Consider the following 16,043-nt stretch of genomic DNA (forward strand, 5'->3'; position numbering starts at 1 on the left):
GCGCTAGTTTGGAGCTCAGTGTGCGAAAGGAGACAGACGGATAGAGACACGCAGAGGACTTAAAGACGAGAGGAAACACTCTGCTCTCAGCTGGGAACACTTCTCACAACGTATAAAAAGGTAAAGCTGTCACTAACGCTTTAATATAAGCCGGGAAACGTTTAATATGTTTGTGCATCGTAACCGGAAGAGAGTTCTTCTTCTACTATTCAGAGTTGGTTTGCTAGTTTAGCGTCTAAAATACAACAATTACTTCGTTCCACTTATGCAGAAATATTCTCATAATACCGTAATATGTTTCCGATTAAACTGCAGTCATGTAAATCCCGAAATGTGAGTATATTTTATGTAAAATCATCCGTTTGGACCTCTGCTGTCTTGGCGCCATTTAACAACCACGCTGCATTGTTTGTTCTGTTGGTATTTTACTGTAAATAAATATATATTATATATAATATACCTGCTGGATAAGTTTTTACGAACTCTACACACGTTACAGTTATAGTATAGATTCCCATGTTGTAGTATATGTTGGTTAAACATGAAGGAGCTACATTCAAAATACCGAAACTTTATTGTAATCTTTCAATTACAATAACCGTGCTGTAAACCATTTGGGGACACAACCGAGTACATTTACTAAGTACTATACTTAATTACGACTTTAAGTTACTTGTACTTCACTTAAGTATTTCTATTTTGTGTTATATTGTACTCTATTTACGTGATACCTTTTAGTTACAGATGATATAATAAACTACCCAGAAGTGTGTAAAGTAATGAGCTCTACCTTTACCAAGTGATGAACACATTATTGCATCACTATAATAATATGCATTATTCTGCACAATGAGTACTTGTACTTTGTTAAGTGCATTTACTAATGCTGTTACTTTTTGTACTTTTACTTAAGTTTTGAATGAAGTATTTCAACACTGAAGTATTGTTACGTTTACTTAAAACATTTACTTTCACCACCACAGCCGTAAGTCAACAGCTGCCATTGTATGATATGTTGTAGTATTTAGTATATACATGTAGTATATTATTGGTGCCTAAATGTTCTTTCAGTACCTTTTTAGTTTGCAGAGTCTTCATCTCAGACAAATACAGAAAGATAAAGCAACATTTGGTGTGTGCTCATTAAAGTAAAGAAGTATATTTGCATGATTTAAAATCTGAAGTACTTGTAGTCGAATGGAAACAACAGTAACGAACTGAAATAAAACACAAAATACATTGTGGTAAACATTAAATATTGTGGTACCTGACGGATAACTTCACGTCTCCAGGCGTTCCCTGTGTGTGTATTAATCGATCTGTCACGTTTCAGAGTGAACACAACATGCCGAGTACGCGCTCTAACGGCCGGGCTCAGCCCACGCTCTCCTTCCCGCGCCGCAAATCCTGCAGAGTCTCGTCCAAGACGCCCCAGCTGGACAAATCTCCTCCAGCGCCGTCACCGGCCAAGCCCGGACCCCAGCAGCCCGTAACGACCCGGATCGGACTGCTCTCCCCCAAACTACCGGCCGGCCGCCCGTCTCCCCTCTCACTTCCGGCCCTCCAGCCACGGCTTCCACTCAGCCCCCGAAAACGCACAGGTGAGCACCGGAGAGAATTTAGCTCCCATCACCCGTCTATATGAGGGTTACAAAGCTCTAAAGGTGGTGCGTGGTTGTGGGGAAGTTGCTTTTTTTTAATGAGCAAACAACATCATTCTGGTAGTCGTTGAGCTTTATACCAAATATTTAATCCGTGACGTTATTTACAGCGTCGCAAATATCCACGTTTGTTCACAAACGTTCTGGTTTTGGCCGCTTTGTTGTTGTTTGGCTTTGATTATTATATTCGAGGTCTTCCTCTTCATCAACGTCATCACTCTTTTGTATTTTTTATTTATTTATTTTTTTAAATCTCCAGGTGATGAAAACGTCTGTAACCTCGGCGTCACCCTGCTGGGTTCGCCGCCCAAGCAGAGCAAGCCGACCCCTGCTTCGCCCAGGAAGCCGGTCTCCGACGAGAACTCGCCGGTCTCGGCTCGCCGGCGGCTGGTCCCGTCCTCGTCGCCGCTGCGACCGCTGTCTCCCGCCGCCGGATTGTCTCCGAGGCGCCAAGAAACGCCCACCGGGAGCCCGGCACACCAGAAACCAGAGAGGAGGCCGCCGGTCGTTCGGCTCTTTGGAGAAAGTAAGAGACGACGTGTGTTAATAATCCAGCCGTTGTGTTTACTTCCGTTTTGGTCCAGAAGATAACAGATCACAGGTTCCCAGAGCCCGAATTGACTCGATTTAAATGTCTTGTTTTGTTGTTTCAAAACCCAAATATGTTCCGTGTAATATCACAGAAACAATATTCAGTGTTTATTTGTTGAAATGTGTTTTTAAGCCTTAAGTGTTGGAGGAGCTTCTCCAACGTGAGGATTTAGCTGATTTGCGTCGTTACAAACAGAATTCTTTTTGTTTTGATCTGCTGAACAAAAAGAAGTCTGCAGACTTCACTTCAGGTTTTGGGCAACTGTGATGGACATTTTCAGATGTTGTATAATCCAAAATGATTAGTATTAATTAAGTGGCAAATGTCCGCAGCTAACTCCGTCTCACAGATGTAAATCCAGCTGCAGGGATCTGATCATTAAACGAGGATGAATTTGACTTCAGCGTCGCTCACTCCGTCACTTCTCCTTTCTCCTCCAGAGTCGAGGTTTGTGAGCGTGAAGCAGGCGCTCCACACCGCCGTCCCCGAGCGGCTCCTGTCCCGGGAGGCCGAGCGGGCATCCATCCGCTCCTTCCTGGAGGAGAAGGCCCTGCGGCACCTCCCCGGCAGCCTCTACATCTCCGGAGCCCCGGGAACCGGCAAGACGGCCTGCTTCAACTGTGTGCTGCAGGAGATGAAGGTACTTTAGTAGTACTTATGGTAGTGAGGGTATCTTACTGTAGTAGTAGTAGTTAACAGTGAAAGTAGATGTTGGAGGCTGCAGTGACAACTACTGGAGACTTTAAGTCACTGCATGATTCTAAAATGGACCAATCTGCATAATTTGTACTTTTGGTACTTAAAGTATATTTTGATGATGATGATGCATGTAATTTAATTAAGACTCTTACTTGTAATAGAGTACTTTTAAGATGAAGTATTACCACGTGTACTCGGTTCTACAGGAGAGTGGAAGAAATAAACACGCTGGAGAGATTTGATCACAATGAAGTTTAGTGTTCGTTACAGGTTTAGTTTTCTTGAGATAAGACCATGAAGAGAAAGTTGTATCGATCTGCTTCCTGTTTAGATAATAATAATAATTATCATTCAGTGTTTTTATGTTGTTTTTAACAGGCCGAGCTGGCGTCCGTTCAAACGGTGCTGGTCAACTGTATGAGTCTGCGGAGCTCCCACGCCGTCTTCCCGCTGCTGGCTGACAAGCTGAGAGCGCCCGGTGGGCAGAACGGGCTGCAGAGGTTCCTGACGGCCCCGGGGCCCGCTGTGTGAGTAACCCGACCCGGTTCTGAGGAACCACAGAGAACCAGATATGTGATGCAGCTGGTCACTGGGGGAACATTCCGCCTCTAGAAGTCTTTTAGTTTAATAACAAATTGAATTCGTCAACATTCGTAATGGAATAAAGCAAAGCAGATGATAAATAATTAAGTACAAATTGCAAATACTGAACAACTGCTGGTTAAGACTTTAGAAGAACTGCGTTTGTTTGGTTCCGTGTCGTTTCTGCTTCGGTGAGGTTCTGATCCGATCAATAACCGGGACTCTGTTTGGTCCTCAGGCTGCTAGTTCTGGATGAGATGGACCAGCTGGACAGTAAAGCTCAGGACGTCCTCTACACCATCTTTGAGTGGCCGTACCTGCCGAAGTCTCGCCTCTGTCTCGTCGGTAAGAGCTTCACCCGCCAACAATAACGCATCGGCTGTAAAATACACGAGCGAAGACATTTAAATGTGATTCTATGCGAGTGTTTTATTATAATCTTTATCAGCGGTGTAAAGAGACATTCTGTGTTGTGTCTAAACTAAAGGACATGAATAAAGATATTTTTATTTTTCAGGTATCGCCAACGCTCTGGATCTGACCGACCGCATCCTCCCCCGACTGCAGGCTCGGCCTCACTGTCGCCCCCTGCTGCTACACTTCCCTCCCTACAGCCGGCAGGAGCTCACGGCCATCGTCCAGGACCGGCTCTCTCAGGTAGACTGAGATTCAACATCTTGAACAAAGTAAAACACGAGTGTGTGTGTGATTGTCTTGATTTGTTTTGCCGCTGCTCCTCTCAGGCGTCGGCTGAAGGGATCCTGGACGCCTCGGCGGTTCAGTTTTGTGCCAGAAAAGTGTCGGCGGTGTCGGGAGACGCCAGGAAAGCTCTGGACATCTGCAGGTACGAGTTTCTCCCGCCAAAGTAAAGTTCAACCTTGGTGGTTTTTTTTTTTTTTTTTTTAAGAGCATAAGCTGTTTTGCTTTAGTTTAAATCTGCCAGTGTTGCCTTTTGATCTGATCATTATTTATGTGGTTCATCATAATAAAATATTAATTTAGGAAGATGGTGAAAATCTTAACAAACCTTTTGGATCAAGTATGTTTGTCTTCCTGTTTTGATTCTTTGAGTTCCTGAAGTCTAGAGTTGCGTTTGTTTGACATTCGATTGTTTTTATTTCAGGAGAGCGGTTGAGGTTGTGGAGTCTGACGAGAGGAAGAAAGCGTCGGATCCAACAGCTGAAACGAAAGGTGAGTTTCTCCTCCGTTCACTGAGGAATTATGGTTAAAAGAAAAGGTGCGAACGTTCTCAAGAACCGTGAACGCTAACAACTCGAACCACTCGCTGTCCTCGTGCAGCGTCGCGGGTCAGCCTTCCTCAGGTGGCGCGCGTGCTGTCGGAGGTTTACGGCGACCGGATGGCGTCTCGGTGCGGTGGCGCAGACGGAGAGAGTTTCCCGCTGCAGCAGAAGCTGCTGGTCTGCTGCCTGCTGCTGCTCACGCGCAACGGGAAGAGCAGAGAGATCGTCCTCGGGAAGGTGAGTCACTCAACTGGTTCGTGTTCAAATGAAAAAAATGCTTTTAATAGACCAAAGTAGATGTTTGCACGATACTGAGACAATAACATCTCATTATTTCATCCTGCAAAATAAGAGTAAAATACATTACAGTAGAGCTAACGTTACTATACACAGATATACAGGAATATAACCTAATTCCTTTCCTCAGCTGCTGTAGTTCAAATGTCCAGCAGGTGTCGCTTTAGCTCAGGTCATTTAAACTTTAGACAAAGTGTGAAACTGATTTTCTGTGTTTCATGTTTCAGCTCCACGAGGTTTACAGCCGTCTGTGCGCCCAGCGGCAGGTGTCCGCTGTTGGTCAGGGAGAGTGTTTGTCTCTCTGCGGTCTGCTGGAGAGTCGAGGAATCTTCTCTCTGAAGAAAGCCAAAGAGGCTCGTCTCACTAAGGTACACTTGGAGATCAAAGAGTTCAACTATCAACTCGGCAGGAAAGATCTCAAAAGGGTGGAGATGCCAGAAAATAGTGTCGCGTCGCTCTGTAGCTTTCCAGGCTGCTTTTTGTGCGTTTTATGTTCTGGTTTCGACTCACAAACTGCCCCGTGTGTTACCTGTGAATCCTAAAGTCGAGGATTTAATCTCAGACGTCTTTCTTCCTGCAGGTGTTTCTGAAGATCGAGGAGAAAGACGTTGAAAACGCTCTGAAGGACCGAACGCTGCTGGGAAGCATCCTCGCTGCAGGACTCCCCTCATGATCACAGTTTACTTTTTATCTACAAAGTTTTTTTGCAGTGTTTTTTTTTCTTTTTTTTTCTCGTTTTTGCAGAGAATTTGTATATATTTTATGATGATATTAACTTTTTATTTGTTTTTCCTCATACTGATGTTGACGCTCTGTTTTTGAGTTGTTGAGAAAATGTTTTTAACTCGTCGGTTATGATATTACAGCATTTTGTTTCAGTTTGAAACGTTTCCATTTTTATGCTGTAAATACACAAATGTACAGACATTTTAATCAGATTTCCTCTTGTATGTTTTTTATTTTTTTCTCATTCCCAATATCACTATTCTGCTTCGGACAGAGAGACTAGATTAGTCAGAAATAGTAAAAGATAATTCATCAGAAGAAAGGGATTCATCACTCGTGACAGTAACACTTTTCCATCTGTCAACCAATCAACCGACTTTCTCCACAAATAATCAAACCACAAACAATGTGATGATGATACGGTTCTTGTAAATAAGCCGTTCAGCATAAATAAAAGTTTGTAGACTAAAGACCAAAACAACCAGTTAGTGAGGGAAGACGCACTTAAAGTTAAATTCTAAGTCTGTTCGGTCACTTTCTATCTCAGGTATGTCTATCTAACGCACAGTGAAAGTATTTCATAATCTGTATATTTGCAGTATTATGAACTTTGTGTCTGTGACGACGTTCCCAGAGAAATAATGCAGTATTACAATTGTGTGAGTGTGTGAGTGTGTGAGTGTGTGAGTGTGTGTGTGTGTGTGTGTGTGTGTGTGTGTGTGTGTGTGTGTGTGTGTGTGTGAGAGTGTGTGAGTGAGTGAGTGTGTGATATATACAATGGAGAACAATCCTGAATACCAGTTCCAGACTGAACTCTGAGCATATTTTATTTTCACTCGAATATAATTTGTAAATCACACAAGACTGAAATCTTAAGTCCTGATCACGACAACCAAATAACCCGGACTGACGTGTTTAACTGTCGGGCGTCTTGATCCGAGCCACTCCTCTGTTGGATTAAAGGTTTAAAGCGTCACTGAAGCTCAGCTCAGGCTGTAACACGACTTCAACGAACCACAGGTCGGTTTCTTTTGTCCAGCAGAGTGCAGCGCTTAGACCTCTGTGAAGACCCTGAATGCATCGTCACTCACCTTCCACAAAAAAAAAAGTCTTGTTAAAGTTTATTAAGTACAAGTACTCTACTACATCTCATTAGTGATGCAGATGAATAATATGACAAATACAATATTCAAATACTAGACATGTATACTATTCAAATCAGATTTTTATTCAAATATGATTTACTCACAGCAAAGTGGATGAAAATATATATATATTTATGTAGTAGTGCATGTTTTCAAATACAAATACAGTGACCAAAAATGTAAACAGTCTGAGATAAAATATGAATCAATATTATAACATAACATGATGATAATAAACCACACTAACTCAAAGCTTTAGTAGATACAGCAAGCAAATCAAAGTCAACAGTGAATTTCACAAACTCCTCACATAAACATATAGTTTAGTGCCGATTTATCTAGTTCATATTTTACCGTGATTGTCTGAAACGTCTGGACTCATCAGGAACCAAACAAAGAAAAACACAAAGTATCAAATACTGAACAGTTTATCTGTTTAATGTCGTCTTCACACCCGAGAGACGATTTCTCACAAGCTTTGTTTTTTCTTCTAAAGAAACATTTATAACTATTTAAAATAACACAATTAGTATATCTGTCAGAATCTCTTTCTGTAGATTCATTTTTCCCAAATGTTTAAATATTTATTGTTCTGCTGAACTTTTAAACATAAGAACTTCTAATTTCATGTTTGTTTTGAGGTTTTAAAGTTGCTTCTAAATGTGGAAATCTCTTCAAAATCAGTTTTCTTAAAATATAATCTGTCATATTTCATCACTTCATGAATCTATCATCACATATTCCTTTAACCCCTTCAGCCCCTCTGAAGACCTGAACTTACGCTCTGCAGCCAAACATTGTTCAAACTCACGAACCTTTTATTGCTTCTAGTAATTCTAGTTGAGCTGCCAAAGTTTCAAAAGAAGCCGAATATGTTTGAAAGCTGTAAGAAACAAAAGGTTTTACTCAGTGAAATACAGCTTCTGTGGAGGGAAATAAGCCGATGTGGAATGTGTAAGTCTGTCAGGATTTTAATTAGCTTTAAATATAAAGAGGATAAGACTTCTTTTAAGTAATTTGCAGCTCTGACTGACGGTTTTATCTCGTTTTAGTGAAACCAGATCAGCGCTTCACGAGTCTCAGACACAGAAACAAAGGTCAGATTGTTGATGCTGAAGACATCAGAGCCACGAACTAAAGTAAAGACATGAAGAGACGTGAAGACGTCCGCGTGTCCAGTTTAAAACCACATATAAGTTTCACTTCCAGACGAAAAGCATGTTTGAAATGCCTGAAGAAGTTGATATTTTGTGGCCATTTTGATTATTTTGATGGTTTTAAAAAAGGGTAATCTTCTTTCAAACGTTACATTTTCTCATTTTCTATATTCCAAAATTTCCCCCAAAAACAGCAAATGTTCAGAGTTGGATGTTTGTATTTCTGTTCTGATAAAGAGCGAACATGTGAGTAAAGTCATATCAGGAGTTCAAAAGGATTTAACTTTGAACAGAAACATAAATAGCAACACAGACTGGTGCGTGTAGTTAAAGTAAAGTAACGGCACTGTGTTGTTTCAGACTGGACACTTCTGAGTATGAAGAATAATATTAAATAAAAAGATAAACAAATAGTTTTGCACATTCAGAGTGACGAGGTTCAGCCGGTGTTAAAATCAATAAACATTCTCAGTGAGTTTAAATGCATTCAGTTTCAAAAGTATTCTCACAAACTGTACATCAAGTAGAAACACATCGTGAACTTTAGCCCTCGGGTTGAGTCACGGGACGCGACGCTGACATCAGCATGTTTTTACAATCGTTAGTTTCATCGATCAGTCAAAAACCGGTGATTGAGTCCGTCAGTTTGATTAAACAGATAAAGTCTAAACGTCAAACGCAACAAGGCGCTAAGGTGTTAAAATCGATTAAAACTTATAATATATTCCATACAAACGTTTATTTTTTCCCCTTTTCATCCCGTCGCTGTATCTAAACACCAAACTGCAACAAAAACATTATTTTACTGTAATTTCTCAATAATTTTACAATTAATGTTTGAACCACTGATTATTTATTTATTGTATTTAAAAATGACACCCTGATATTCAAGCACATTCATTTCTTTATAAATTATGTGATTTTTTCAAAACATTTTTATTTAACAGGGAAAAAAAACATTGAACTAGAAGAAGACAAACCTGTTAAATAAAAAGTAAATGAGGCGTTTAAGCAGATCACTCATTAAATACATCACATTATAAGCTTTAAATTATCTGAATATTAAGGTTTTATGTTATTCATGTTTCATTTCGCTCTTATTTTATTTATTCTTTACTGTTTTACCGTGATCAATGTACTCTGTGTTGTATTCTATTTATTCATTAACATTTATTTTCTTTTCTTAATTTGTGTGCATTAGTCTTTTCATCTTCTCTCCAGTTTCCTCTTGTCAATCATTTGTAAAGCTGCTTTATAATTAAAAGTTTATTAATTCGTCAGTCTTCATTCCAGGCGAACAAGCAACTCCTCTTCAGCTGTTTTAAGCAACATGAATTAATAATATTATGGTTTTACATTTAAATTAATCTCACAGAGTCCCTGAAACTTTAAATTAAGAGTTTACTTTTGCATAATCACCCTCAAGAAGTTGAGCTCGACTCCTTCTGTTATTGAATCTGTTGGTCTTACATGTGAATTAAGAGAATTAAGTTTTGTCAGCGTAGCAGAGTATTCCTCGTTAAAATCAATGTAAACCAGAAGCTGCATCTCAATGAAGAAAAACACAATTAAATCTGAGACTGTTATAAAGGCAGCGCATCTTAAATATAGCTTCTACTCAGAAAACACTTCTTAAACACTTCTCATGTCATTTGATAAATCTTATTTTGTAGTTTATTCTAATCTAAACTTGACATCCAAAGTAGTCAAATATCAAAAATACTCCGGTTTGGTCCGTTTCTGCTGCCTTTGAGTTATAAACACTCACAGCTGCCTCGCGAGGAAGAAAACTAAACAACGATAAAGAAATGAAGCAGTTTGTTTGGAGGCTTTCATGCTTATAAATGAAGTACATTCAAAAAGCTCAGAAAGAGTCAATTCTCTCCGATGTTTGTTCATTATCAAACAGCTTCAGTCCGTCACACCCGAGGAACCGAACTGTTCCGGTTCAGTTTGTTTCGCTGCTGTCGAGCAAAACAAACACATTTAGGCAGTTAAGTATGAAGGGCCTTTGAACAATGCAGAATACTGCAATCAACCCTTGACAAGTGTATTTTAAGAGGAAATAGTAACTTGAAATGAAAATACTTATCGTTTAAAATCAGATTTTGTATCAAAAATGTGTGTTTTATCAGCGGAGAGAAGTTTAAACAAAACTCTGTAGGTCCTCACGCTGTTTTAATGATATTTCTAAGTTAAATAAAGACTTTTTAATCATTTATTATATAAAGATGTCTGTTGTTTTTTAGCTGCACTTGATATTTAATGGGGATTCAGTTCATTACTAAACCGTGATCCAAAGCGTCCACTATCACGGACCCCGTCTTGTTTAAAGTTTGGTGAATGTCTTCATATTTAAATTACACAGTTTAGTAATAAATGACCATAAACTTTAAATTCAGACACTTCTTGGTTGTTTGTTTTTCGACAGCAGCGATTCACTCTGAAGGACCCTGATTGGACTTTAACGAGACATACATGGTTTTCAGTTCCACCGTCTGATAAGGAAACGTGGTGGAGGTCAGGGGTCATGGGGGGGGGGTCCCGTTTCTACCTCAGCCGGGCAGAGTAGCAGCGCATGTACTCCGTCATCCAGCGGTCGTCCACCACCGTCAGCTGCGACCGCCTCGTCTTCTCCAGGTCGGCTGACCGAGCCCGCCGGCGGTCCAGGTTGGAGCTCCGTTTGTCGGACTCCCGCCGGGTCTGACAGCAGGCGTCGGACGTGTTGTTCTGAGAGGAGGAACCAGAGAGAGGGAGGGAGAGAGAGAGAGAGAGAGAGAGAGAGAGAGAGAGAGAGAGAGAGAGAGGAGTCATTTCCGAAAAGCACACCGGCGTTTTATTATTAATGGCCGCAGAGTTTCTGGTGACTCGGCTTCACTTCTCTGGTGTCCTGTGAACGAGGTCCGGCCGCTCTGACAGACTCCTCAGGCTTCATTAAAGCTTTACATCCAAACACTTTTGCTTTTTATGTAACGTTATAACCATAACTTTATTTTACATAGCACCTTTAAAAAAGAGACAGTGAAGCCTAAACAAAGCAAAACAAACTAAGATGAGAGTTAAACCCTGATTAAACAGAACAATAGATGGATCCTCAGCCAGGTGGTTCCAAAGCCGACTGGTCCTGAAGGCAAAAGCACGGTCACCTTTAGGTTTCATCCTCGACTTTGGAGCAGACAGAAGGGCCCCACCTGAGGATCTAAGGCGGTCTACATTTCTTCTATATAAGTTTTGGGGCCAGCACTCAGACGTGCTTTAAAAGTGATGAGTAAGATGTTAAAATCAACTAAAACCAGGATGTGATGTGATGTCGTCTGTTCAAAGATCAACAAACAAAAAAACACACGCTCGCTTTATAAAATATGAGTAATTATAGATTAGTTGTTATTGATTAAACTACCCAACATAAAACACTGCTTTCGGATATTTAAAAATTAATTATTGATATCGTGTTAATAACAAACATGATAATATTGTGTAAATAATCCGGCGCCTCTTCAATCATTCACTGCAACACTCACGTCATTCGGCGTCCTCTTGACGTCCGTGTGTCTCTCGGTCCAGTCCAGTCGGCTGGACGGCCTCTGGTTCTCCTTCTCCTTGGTGCTGATCGGCGGTTGGCTCTTCGCTCTCGGCGTTTTGCGGACCACGACTGGTTTATCTTCATGGGAACTGTCCCGCTGTCCCGGCTCGGGCCGAGGGTTCCGGCGGCGGGGGCGTCGCTTTGGCACCGGGTTTACCGGCTCCCCGTCGGAGGACGTCGTGTCGGCGGGACCGTTGTCCGTGTCCCCAGAGGATCCGCCAGGGTTTGGAGCCGCCGTCGCAGAATCACCGCCGGCTTCGTTCTCACCGTTTTCTACAACTGCTGGTTCACACACAGACAAACTCTGCAGTTCAGCGGCACAGAGGCAAACGTTCTACCAAAGAAACATTTTTCATTGATTTGTACACTTTGTCTGTTTGGTCAACGTATCGTTCAGTTTAGGTCAAAACTTTGGCAATACTGTGACATCACTACACTTGGCTACATGGCGTATTGGATTTTCTACTAACCAAAATTAATATTCAAAAAGTCTCTGCTCTAGTTTCAACCAGCATTTCTACCGTCTATTTGTTTGTTTGTCATGTAGAAGTGACTTTGAGAAGATTAAATATTTATTGGTGCACAATGATAACTGGCTGGTTTTCCGTTTATCATATTGTTGAATATTGTGTATAAAGACCTTCCTGTCTGGAGACCCAGTAGGTCTTTTATATCTGCGCTCAGTGTCTGAACGGGAGGAAACAGTCCCATCTGATCGCTGAACCTTCAGTCCAAATATTTTTAGCATCAGTGTCTCCTGAGTTTAACTAGCTTTTGGCCCTCTATACAGTCAGAGTGACACACACACACACACACACACACACACACACACACACACACACAGAGGAACTCCTCCTGGGGTTCTGTTAGATTATCCCAAAAATATCCCTGGAAGAGAGGACAGGAAACAGCGGGAACATTCTCTTCACAGTACATAGCCAGTTGTATAAATCCCTGTTTTCTCACATGAATCCCGAACCCGGGTGAGATTAGAGTCCTTGACTGAACATTTGGTTTTAAACGCAAATTAATTTAGAGTTTCAGAACGCCTGAACTCAGAGTGATGAAGATAGCAGGGCTGCAACCGGTGATTATTTTCATTCCTCTATAAATCGCCAGAGTAGCGTCGACAGAAAAGACAGTTTTGCTCACGGTGCTTTGAGCAATAGATTGATTGATATTGTAACAATCACCTCTAATATTTCTAATATTTTGCGTCCCCCAAATATGTAAAAGTTTCTGAATGCTTGAACTCAGATTGATGAAGCTTAAATAAGATACTGACAAATATTCTTATGATCAATTAATATGTTGTTTATTCTACTTATCAAACTATATTATAGGTTTGTGGGGAATGCCCGTCAGAGGTTCTGAGAGACAAAAGAGGGATCTTCAACTTGCTTGTTTAGTCCGACCAACGGTCCAAAAAGAAACACTTTTACTTGGTAACTGATGTATGTGGTTATTGATCAGTTATTAAAACTACAGTTAGTGTCGCTAACGGTCTCCTCACCGGCAGTCGGTGCAGCGTCTACGTCTGCGTCTCCTCCTCCAAGCTCAGTCCGTCCTTCCTCAGAAGGCGGTTTCGACCCGGGGCTGGCCACCTTATGTTTCACCTCCGAGGCCGGCGGCGGGAGGGACAGGGGGGCGATTTTGTTCCTGTTCAGCCTCGGCGTGGACCAGCCGCTGGATTCGGAGCTGCTGTCCCAGCCCTCCCAGAACCAGGGCTTGTGGGAATGCTCCATCACCCGCCGGCTCAGACGGTACTTCAGAGAGTCCTCGTAACATTTGGAGAACGTCTCCCATCTGGGATCCCTGAACTTCTTCATGTACTCCGTCCGGATTTTCTTGGTCACCATGGTTGTTGTTATTGCTCCTGTCTGGTCCTTATCACTGTGGAGGAAATGAAACAGTGACATTCACACAATAAAATGAAATCAGAGCGCCATAAAGCATGATGGGCAATGTAGTCTGTGTGTTATCTCACGGCAGGAGAAGGACAAACGGCTTCATCAAATGTCAACCGCAAGTATTCCCAGTCAACTAATACCTAGAGTACTTCATTAGTACAGTACAATCAGTGCATTCATTAGTAATAAAACATGATAGATTGACAACGTTTAGAGCTTAATCTCCTCACCGACAGTAATTAAAGGAAGACACAGTTAGTGTGACCAACCTTTCATAAAGAAAGAAATTTAAAGATTTACAAAAAAAAAAGATGGCGGACAAGCAAGTGCAAAGATCATAGACCCGGTGTCTGGTTTCTAAAAGGGTGTTTTGATGCTTTCATCTTGTCAATAACCAGAGGACGAGGAAGTATTTATTTAGCTCCTTTACTGAAGTAAACACTCCAACACAAGTAAAAGTCCTACATTGAAAATGTCACTTAAGTAAACATATGTAAGTGTAATCAGGAAAACGTAGTCTATGACTGTTATATTATCGTACAGTATGTCATTACATTATGTAGATTGAGCTGGAGCTCATTTTAAAATATTAACTAATGATTATTTTCATTAATCTGCTAATTATTTTCTCTATTAATTGATGTAAAAAGTATATTTCTTTTTGAGATGTAGTGGAGTAGAAGTAGAAATTGGCATGAAAATGAATACTTATGTAAAGTACAAGAACCAGTACAGGTACTTGAGTAAATGTACGTAGTTACAGTTTCTGAGAGGATACCTGCAGCACCTGGTGACGTGCGTGTACCAGGTATGGTCTACCTTTAAGCCCCGCCCACCCCCCTTCATCAACAGATTACCGTCAGAGGAGGGTTGAAGCTTATTATAGTCGTATTACTGACTATACTGCAACTAGTACTCATACTAATAGACCTATTCATACCGCCTACACACATATCACATTTAATTTTATTATCTAAAAAACATGTACATGAAACACTCTTATTTTGAAGGCTTTCTCTTCCCCAGTCACACCCCAAAAACATCGTATTTTCTGAATTTTAGCCTTTAAAAACACCGCAGAGGAAAACAAGACAGACAATTACATCTTCTGAAGATCAAACAAATGTCCTAATGTGTGATAATATGAGTTTTTAAACGGCAGTCGTCGTGTGAAAACAGGCTGCAGCCGTCATCACACCTCGTTAAGCCACGTTTGTAAACACGGTGAGGTTTTATGGGTTTTATCAATTTGAGAATAATGGTTGAATATTAAAGTCAGGTGTGATTCTACTCACCCAGACCTCATCCCAGAGGGGTCCGGTCTGATGTCAAAACCCCGTCAATCCCTTCAGTCCCGTCGGTCAGACGCCTGACATCGCTCCGTTACTCGATGCCAGAACACACCAAGAGCCACGCGACAAGCTGGCTGACGTACAGCAACGAGCTTCCGGCGTACCCTTTCAGAGTAAAACGGCGAGGACTACTTTTTTCCCTTGTAAATGTTTAGTGTCATTGCTCTTGTATAGTTTGTATTTCCATTCTCTTCTCATTTGATCTATTTCCTTCTAGGTAAGTAATAGTCAATGAAATACTAAAGTACCGTTTATGTTTTTACTACCTTGTCATTTGCAAGTGTTGATTGTAAAAATAAATGTTATTTCTATGTCAAAGAAAAGTCAGTATGGAAAATGTCCACATACTTTTGGCCATACAGTAAATGTAAACGACTTGCTTGTGCAAATCTCTTTACGCCCCTCAAACTGAGATAATGGTGAATATTTAAACTGTAGCCATTTCAGTGTAACCTTTATTTTGAAAGATAGATTCTATACTTCCGGCACAGTTCTGATTAACTCCCGCGAGCATGATGGAGCAGAGCGGAACATTTTTTAGTAATGAAGAATGAAATATGATTTCTTCATGAAGATGCAGGGACCAGACTGCGCATGCCTGCTCTGCCTCCATCTGTGCAGTGACAACAGGTGAAACAAAAAGATCAAACTTCAAACTCCTTTAACTGTCAAAGATGAATTCCTCTTCATCTTGTACAGAGCTATTACAACATTTATTGTAAAATAAATGTTATTTCAATGTCGAAAAAATGTTATAAATAAGTCACAGTATAGTATGTCGAGAATAAAGTCAAAAATAGGTCATCGGTATGTCGAAAAAAGTCACAATAAGTCATACAAATAAATTCATAAAAGGTAATTTTATAATAGTTGAAAAAAGTCATATTATAGCACGTCGAACAAAGAAAAAGTCATATGTCAAAAAAATATGATTAAAAGGTCAGCATTAAATATGTGTAAAGAAGTAATAGTATAGTACGTCGAACATATGAAAAATAAAGTCATAGTATAGTATATCGAAAAATATCATTAACTTATGAAATGTCAAAAAAGTAATAATATACTATCTCGAACAAAAAAAAAGCCATAGTATAATAT

At 40.6% G+C, this 16,043-nt stretch overlaps 2 protein-coding genes across 4 annotated transcripts; one reads left to right on the forward strand and one right to left on the reverse strand.

Moving 5' to 3' along the window:
• Positions 1 to 6,461, forward strand: LOC116401416 (cell division control protein 6 homolog). The gene is made up of 12 exons (XM_031879784.1): positions 1 to 120; positions 1,334 to 1,601; positions 1,921 to 2,187; positions 2,694 to 2,893; positions 3,331 to 3,479; positions 3,773 to 3,879; positions 4,052 to 4,191; positions 4,278 to 4,378; positions 4,658 to 4,725; positions 4,834 to 5,012; positions 5,300 to 5,440; positions 5,653 to 6,461. The coding sequence occupies exons 2-12, from the start codon at positions 1,346 to 1,348 to the stop codon at positions 5,743 to 5,745; spliced, it is 1,701 nt and encodes a 566-aa protein (XP_031735644.1). The 5' UTR covers positions 1 to 120; positions 1,334 to 1,345; the 3' UTR covers positions 5,746 to 6,461.
• A 141-nt stretch (positions 6,462 to 6,602) lies between these two features.
• Positions 6,603 to 15,002, reverse strand: LOC116401419 (centriole, cilia and spindle-associated protein-like). 3 transcript variants are annotated; one of them, XM_031879793.1, is made up of 4 exons: positions 14,889 to 15,002; positions 13,197 to 13,576; positions 11,622 to 11,965; positions 6,603 to 10,830 (listed from the first exon to the last, which is right to left on the reverse strand). In XM_031879793.1, exons 1-4 carry the CDS (start codon positions 14,897 to 14,899, stop codon positions 10,651 to 10,653), a joined length of 915 nt encoding a protein of 304 aa, XP_031735653.1. In that variant the 5' UTR covers positions 14,900 to 15,002; the 3' UTR covers positions 6,603 to 10,650. The 3 variants fall into 3 exon arrangements, with proteins under 3 accessions (XP_031735653.1, XP_031735652.1, XP_031735651.1); XM_031879791.1 differs by lacking the exon at positions 14,889 to 15,002 and having other exon boundaries at positions 6,846 to 6,889; positions 10,655 to 10,830; positions 13,197 to 14,213; XM_031879792.1 differs by lacking the exon at positions 14,889 to 15,002 and having other exon boundaries at positions 11,622 to 11,962; positions 13,197 to 14,213.
• Between the last annotated feature and the right edge of the window lie 1,041 nt (positions 15,003 to 16,043).

This window comes from Anarrhichthys ocellatus, unplaced genomic scaffold (genome assembly GCF_004355925.1).
Source record: "Anarrhichthys ocellatus isolate YVR2014 unplaced genomic scaffold, GSC_Weel_1.0 scaffold436, whole genome shotgun sequence".
In the NCBI taxonomy this organism is placed as follows: Eukaryota; Metazoa; Chordata; class Actinopteri; order Perciformes; family Anarhichadidae; genus Anarrhichthys; species Anarrhichthys ocellatus.

Bases quoted from the DNA above. Each gene is read 5' to 3' on its own strand.
- LOC116401416 (XM_031879784.1), top strand. From the start codon at position 1,346: ATGCCGAGTACGCGCTCTAACGGCCGGGCTCAGCCCACGCTCTCCTTC. The intron at 3,880-4,051 runs GTAAGAGCTTCA...TTTATTTTTCAG, and splicing joins GTCTCGCCTCTGTCTCGTCG to GTATCGCCAACGCTCTGGAT. The intron at 5,013-5,299 runs GTGAGTCACTCA...TTCATGTTTCAG, and splicing joins GAGAGATCGTCCTCGGGAAG to CTCCACGAGGTTTACAGCCG.
- LOC116401419 (XM_031879791.1), bottom strand. From the start codon at position 13,602: ATGTCACTGTTTCATTTCCTCCACAGTGATAAGGACCAGACAGGAGCA. The intron at 11,966-13,196 runs GTGAGGAGACCG...TGTGTGAACCAG, and splicing joins AGACGCTGCACCGACTGCCG to CAGTTGTAGAAAACGGTGAG. The intron at 10,831-11,621 runs GTGAGTGTTGCA...TCCTCCTCTCAG, and splicing joins TCAAGAGGACGCCGAATGAC to AACAACACGTCCGACGCCTG.